Source organism: Curcuma longa, unplaced genomic scaffold (genome assembly GCF_044706935.1).
Source record: "Curcuma longa cultivar G26 ecotype Majalengka, Jawa Barat unplaced genomic scaffold, ITB_CL_G26_1.1 contig_20765, whole genome shotgun sequence".
NCBI lineage: Eukaryota > Viridiplantae > Streptophyta > Magnoliopsida > Zingiberales > Zingiberaceae > Curcuma > Curcuma longa.
In genome coordinates this window covers 9,177-15,661 of record NW_027431475.1, presented here as the reverse complement: position 1 = coordinate 15,661, position 6,485 = coordinate 9,177, and the positions used below count along the sequence as shown (strand labels likewise).

Sequence of the window (6,485 nt, the reverse complement as noted above, 5' to 3'; positions counted from 1 at the left end):
GTCATTTGCATATTATGTCGTTACTTATTGCTTTAACATGTGGGAGATTGTTGGTGCAGTTTGCACTAACGGTCAAACTTAAGTTTTGATGAATGACAAATAAGTTAAAGTTAGGTTTGTTGTGGGTTTAACCTCTTTACTAAGTGTGCAGGGTCGAAAGACTTAGAACCAGACACCAGGCTGAAGTCCAGGGTGGTTGAGCCATGGCAGGAAGTCCAGTTGGGTCCGCGGAGCCTGACAACTGGCCGAAGACCAAGTTGGTTGAGACTTGGCAGAAAGACCAGGGTGGTTGAGCCTTGGCAGGAAGTCCTTGTGGGTTAAGAAGTCAAGTAGAGCTGCACGAGGTAAGTGAGGTAAGTCACTGGAGGAGCGAACCAGTGAGGACGAGTCCAATTTTGGACTTTAGGCGCGGTCCAACTTAGACCCACTTGGGTGATCTAAGTTGAGTCCTGGTTAGATCCTGGTCTGGATTGACAGGATCTAATTAATTTTAAATATTCTGTATTTTAATATATTTTATTATTATACTAACTCTATGATTTATTTGATATATGGATAAAATTAATTTTGCATGTGAACTCTGCAAAATTAATCTTCATTATTATTTATTTTACTAATATGAAATTTTATTAAATGATAAAATACGAAGATGTGTGGACATACGAAGATGGACAGAATAAGAAATGAGAGCATTTTATTGCAAATGATAAAACATTAAATGCTCCAGTTAGGCGGTGTGAAACTATGACAAATGCGCATATCAAACGAGGGCGAGGTAGACCAAAAAAGACTAGCAACAATAAAACAAGATAAAATTTATTTAAATATAAATGATGATATAATAGGAGATAGAGCTCAATAGCGTAATATAATATAGACCCCACTTATGGGATAAGGCTTTATAAAATTATTTCTATCTATAATAAATATTTAAGGAGGATAAAATAAATATAATTTGAATTATTCTTTAATCTTGGATAAGATAAACAAGAAGTGGATCAAGTTTTACGTTTTTTTTAAACATTTGCAGATCTAGATAACTCAATCGTTTCTATATAAAGCTTTGGTCAGTGCATGAATTACAAAACTTCAACCAACGTCCTTCTACGACCGCCCGAGCTTCGACACGACAACGTCCACTTGCTGTCGGAAGACAACTCCAACACACGGAGCTAATCAACAATCTACAAAAGTGTTTGATAACATTGTTCTTACTACTTGTACTTAATTTATAAATAGGAAGTGTGGGGTTGTCACACTTCCTATCTTTTGTATTCGAATCTCTCAACCGGGGGTTTTCGCCGGTGAGGATTATAGTGGTTTGCCCAACGCAAAGGTTCGAGGAACTTGGGCCTTCGAGTAGGAGTCGCCGAAGGCTCCGAACGAAGTAAAATCGTTCTGTGTTCTTCTGTGTGCATTTTTTGCTTCGTATTTTTTATTTTTCGCTGCACGCTTTTCAAAGCTTAAATTGTCTAACTCTAGTTTTAAACGAATAAATTTTTAAAAAGCACGTGATTCACCCCCCTCTCACGTGCACTCGATCCTATACTAACACCACAACCCTTTTGCATGGGGTAGGTTAGACACCCAACTAGTTATTTTGCACCCGTTGAGAATTAACCCAAGATCCATTGTGGCAAATACTCATGCAGGTACCAACTATGCCAACCCATGAGGGCGTAGATTATTCACTTTTTATATGAGCATGTGGGAACTCATTCACAACTGTATTAATCTATGTTGATGACATGATAAGCACATGAAATGATCTTAATACCATAAGGACTCTCAAAAGTTTTCTCCATGAGTAGTTTTGAATAAAAAATCTTGAAAAATTAAAGTATTTTTTTTAGAATAAAAGTAGTTACATCGAAACAAGATATTTTTATATCACAAGGAAAATACATGTTGGATGTACTCCATGAGATGGGGCTCTTTGGAGTTATTGTAGTCCCTTTTTCCATGGAACAAAACTTAAAACTCACAAGGAGAAATCCTTAAAGATTCTTTACGATATAGAAGATTTGTTGAAAAATTTATTTATCTGATAATCACTTATCCAGATATTCATGCATCTTCTTAGTTAGTTTATGCATCATCTACGCAACCACATCTTGATGTAGTTGTTCAAGTACTATAATATTTTTTGAAGGGAATACCTAGATAAGGTATTTTTCTTTCAAATAAAAATGATCTTAATTTGATTGGTTATTATGATGCCGATTGGGGAGACTATCCTATACTACAAGAGATCAATCTTGGCGAAGCCAGGCAATGCCCTCCTACGTTGTGATCAACTGTATTTTTCGGATTTACCTCCTCACAGATGGTCGTGGAGGCGACCGTGTGAGGCCGCTAAGGTGGTAGATTCCACCTTTTTGTAGAAAAGATCAATTTTTAGATATTGTATTTTCTTTGGCTTCTTTCTTATTTCTTGAAAGACAAAGAAACAAATAACTATTTCTTGTTCTTTGGCAGAGGCAGAGGTAGAGTATAGAACAATGACAATAATTACATATGAGTTAACTTGGATAAGATACTTTTTACAAGACTTACAAATCAATAATTTGATATCTGCTATAATGTACTATGATAACAAATCAACATTATATATAATCTTATTTTTTATGAGCGGGCAAAATATATTAAAAAAGATTATCATGTGGTTAGGAAAAAAATTTTCATTAGATCAAATTTCTACTACTTTTATGCCATCACACGCTTAAATTGCAAATATCTTTACAAATTCACTTGAAAAGTCTTTCTTTTATAATCTCATTTACACATGTAGTTGAATATTTCAAATATCTATACTCCAACTTTAAGTGAAGTGTTGAAATATACTAAGGGGGTGTTTGGTTTTAAGTTGTATTTTTTCAACGAAAAGTTGGGGTTGAAAATATGTAAATGTATAGTTGGGGTTGAGAAAAGGTTGAGAAAATGTAAATGTAAATGGAGTGTTTAGTGAATATGAGGTTGAGTTGTATTTTGGATGTCCATTTATTTATTTACCCTTATTAAAAACTTGAAAAAATTCATATATATTTTTTACAAGGGTAGATGTGTAATTTGAACTTTCAGGTTGGCAAAAAGGATCTCCATAGATCCTTTTTGCCAACCCCCAATTTCCAGTTACCCCAACCGCATATGTACATTCACCATCTAAACCCAAACACCCATCATCTGTCCATTGCACAAATTTCGAGAACTCAATGGAACATTTACATTTGAGGAACCTTAAACCAAACACCCCCTAAGTGTTATTTTGGGAGTTAAAAATATGATAGTATTATTTTGGGAAGATATTAATTTTTATAATTAACTTACCAACTTTTTCTGTCAAATATTTATTATCCTTCTTTTTTAGCCTCTTGTACATATGTATTAGGTTTTAGATATAATATGAAAATATTTTTACAAAATTCTCTTGTCTTTCCATTTCTTTACTTTCTCAAATACAGAATAAGAAAATTAATGTTTCATTTAACCTTATGGTAAAATAATTTAAATATTATTATAAAATGGGATAAAATAAAAAATATAGTTTTAATGAAATAAGTATTAGTTGAAAGTAGATGAAAATTTAATGAATTAACCACAATCTTAATACTATTAACGATGAATTACCTCCATAACACACGGTGATTAGTACATAGATAATACAAATGCATTATTAATTAATCCGAGGAATCCGACGTCGCGCCGCTGCTCTGCGTCGGAGGGTACCCGATCCCATGTCGCGTGTACGGGAATACCACGGCCACCGCCCCCGCCACCGCGCCCAGCACCGGCATCGCCGCCATCATCGCCGTCTTCTTCTGCTCCCCGAACGCCGCGTAGAAGCACGCGACGGTGTCCGCGTCCAACAGCGATACCGCCGCGAACACCGCCAGCGCCAGGACCGCGTGCACAAAGTCCCCCAGCCGGATCCTGTACTCAGACAGGTCCACGGAAGCGCCGGAATCCGGGTCGGAGAAGGGCCACAGCCCGCGCATGGTGGCGACGCCGTAGTAGAGCTTGCCGTCGCGGCCGGTGTAGCTGTCGGTGAAGGAGGAGAAGCAGCAGGCGGCAGCGCAGAGGAGGAGGAGCACACCGGTGAGCCACCGGTTGGCGGCGTTGCAGTCGCCTTTGTCAGTGAGGAGAGGGGTAAGGAACTGGTAGAGGAAGACGGTGCCGCTGGGGAGCACCTTCACTAGGTTGCCGAAGCCGGCCAACGTCTTCTCTGCCACCGTCTTCGGCGAGCTGCTTTTGCTCGTTAAGGACTCTGTTTGTTCCCCTGCCATGGTTGGTCTATTCGCGTGGAGAGACGTCGAGCATGGATGCATTTATAGTGTCTTGTTATCGGACCACCGGACGGTTCAATCAAGAATGTGACCCTTCTCTAACTAGTCGCAAAGTTTTAGATGTCTTCATTTGGTTCGCATCGTGTATGAAAGAAAGTCCTTTAGGTAAAGGTGCCTTTCGACTGAATTTCAAAAACTAATCAACTTAGTGGATGGCTGAACTAACTCCTTGAATGTTAGTTCCATCCTTTCTACATGTGTTGGAAGAATTTCATTAACTAGGCTTATCCAACTGAGAAGCTGAAAATGTAACCGAGTGAGGTGATAGGAAGGATTGTATTACATGTTTAGGTACAAGTTTGTTTCATTTCAGTTTTGATGGACGTACGCCACAATAAACATATAATTATATAGATATAGCAGTGTGAGATGCGTGTGTTTGTATCTTAGTTCTCTACTTGTGTTGCATGAAGGAATGGAATTCTTTGTCATGAAGCCATGGATGTGGAAGATGGATACGTAATATACATGTTCTGATTTAATTTGGGCAAGCAATGCCCATTTTCAGTTTTGATGGACAGCAAAGTTGCCTTAATTAGCTATCTTAATTCTCATGTTACTTGATTTTAATTTTGCATGCATGACGTGTGAAGGAATATAATTAATGCTGTATACTGAAGGCATGGATATGGAAGATTGATCAGGAATTGTTCCGGTTGAGAAACTGCCTCTGGACACGTCACCGAACCTCCTCGCTGTGGGTGTTGAACAGTGGATGAAGCTGCGGATGAGGGTGGCCTCAGGGTCGCTTGTGACTTCGCCGGAGACGATGAAGACCAACAGCAGCTCCAGGAACAGCCTGCGGACACAAGGAACGTCAGTAAGAAGGCCAGGGGGTGCCCTGACGCGACCACTCCGACGCTCAAGTCAGGACAGCAAGAGGAAGAAGATAAACAGTAGCAGGAGAGCTTGAGCGTAAAAGGGAGTAAGAATCCAGAGAGGAGGAGCTTTACCTGCCGCGGGAGTGGTCTTTTAAGGAGAGATGAGCGTGTACCTGTCACGTCACCATTAAGAAGGTGTCACATCATGATTAATGAGGTGTCAGGAACACTCGAGCATAATAGTCAAGAGTCCCATCTTTGGTAGGTAGCCGTCATGCCATTGCCCACGTGGGTGTTAGAGAAGGCGGCGATAATAAATGAAGGGCGTGGGCCAGTCAGAGAACATGATGGGACATGCCAGGGCACTGTAAGGCGAGTCTGCTGAGAATTCGGATTCAGCCTGGTGAGGAGTCTGCTGAGGACTCGGATTCGGCCTAGTGAGGAGTCTGCTGAGGACTCGGATTCGGCCTAGTGAGGAGTCTGCTGAGTGGCAGGGCTGAGCTGCCGAATGGCCGAATGGGCAGAGCTGAGCTGCTGTGGCCAAATGAGCAGAGCTGAGTTGCTGAGTGGCAGAGTGGCCGACTGGCCGACTGGCCGAGTGGCCGAGTGGCCGAGTGGCCGAGTGGCCGAGTGGCCGACTGAAAGGACGCGGCCAAGCTCCTGTCGGATGGAAGGATCCGGCCGGTGTTCTGCCGGATGGATTGACCCGGCCAGGCTCCTGCCGGATGGAAGGATCCGGCCAGCGAGCGGGGCCTCCTAATGAAGGGACCAACTCGAGACTCAAGTCTGATCGTGGTTATCCCCTTGATTTATCCCCGGAACATAAGCCTCCCCACTAGTCTAGTCGAAGGGAGCGTGAGTCGGACTGACTAGACTGAGTTGGACTCGAGTCTGAGTTGGGTCCGTAGACTCAGCCAATCAAAACCTGGATGGGTGACGGAGAGACTTGGCCGAGTGACAGAGTGGGCGGGCTGACAAAGTCGCCGAGTGACTGAACAGAGCGGCCGAGTGGCCGTATGGCCGAGTGGCCGAGTGGCTGAGAAGCCTTTGAAGAATGGCTGAGAAGCCTGAAGAAGGGCTGAGAAGCCTTGGAAGGATGGCTGAGAAGCATGGAAGGATGGCTGAGAAGCCTGGAAGGATGGCTGAGGAGCCTTGGAAGGATGTGACCGAATGGCCGAATGGATATGGCCGAATGACCTACTGGCCGAATGGACATGGCCGAATGGCCGGATGGTCATGGCCGAATGGCCGAATGGACATGGCCGAATGGCTGGATGGACATGGCCGAATGGCCGAATGGTCGAATGGACATGGCCGAATG

The 6,485-nt window shown here is 42.3% G+C and overlaps 1 protein-coding gene across 1 annotated transcript; it reads right to left on the bottom strand.

Moving 5' to 3' along the window:
• Positions 1 to 3,677: 3,677 nt before the first annotated feature.
• Positions 3,678 to 4,283, bottom strand: LOC141817515 (protein DMP2-like). The gene has a single exon (XM_074705160.1). It carries the CDS (start codon positions 4,281 to 4,283, stop codon positions 3,678 to 3,680), a length of 606 nt encoding a protein of 201 aa, XP_074561261.1.
• Between the last annotated feature and the right edge of the window lie 2,202 nt (positions 4,284 to 6,485).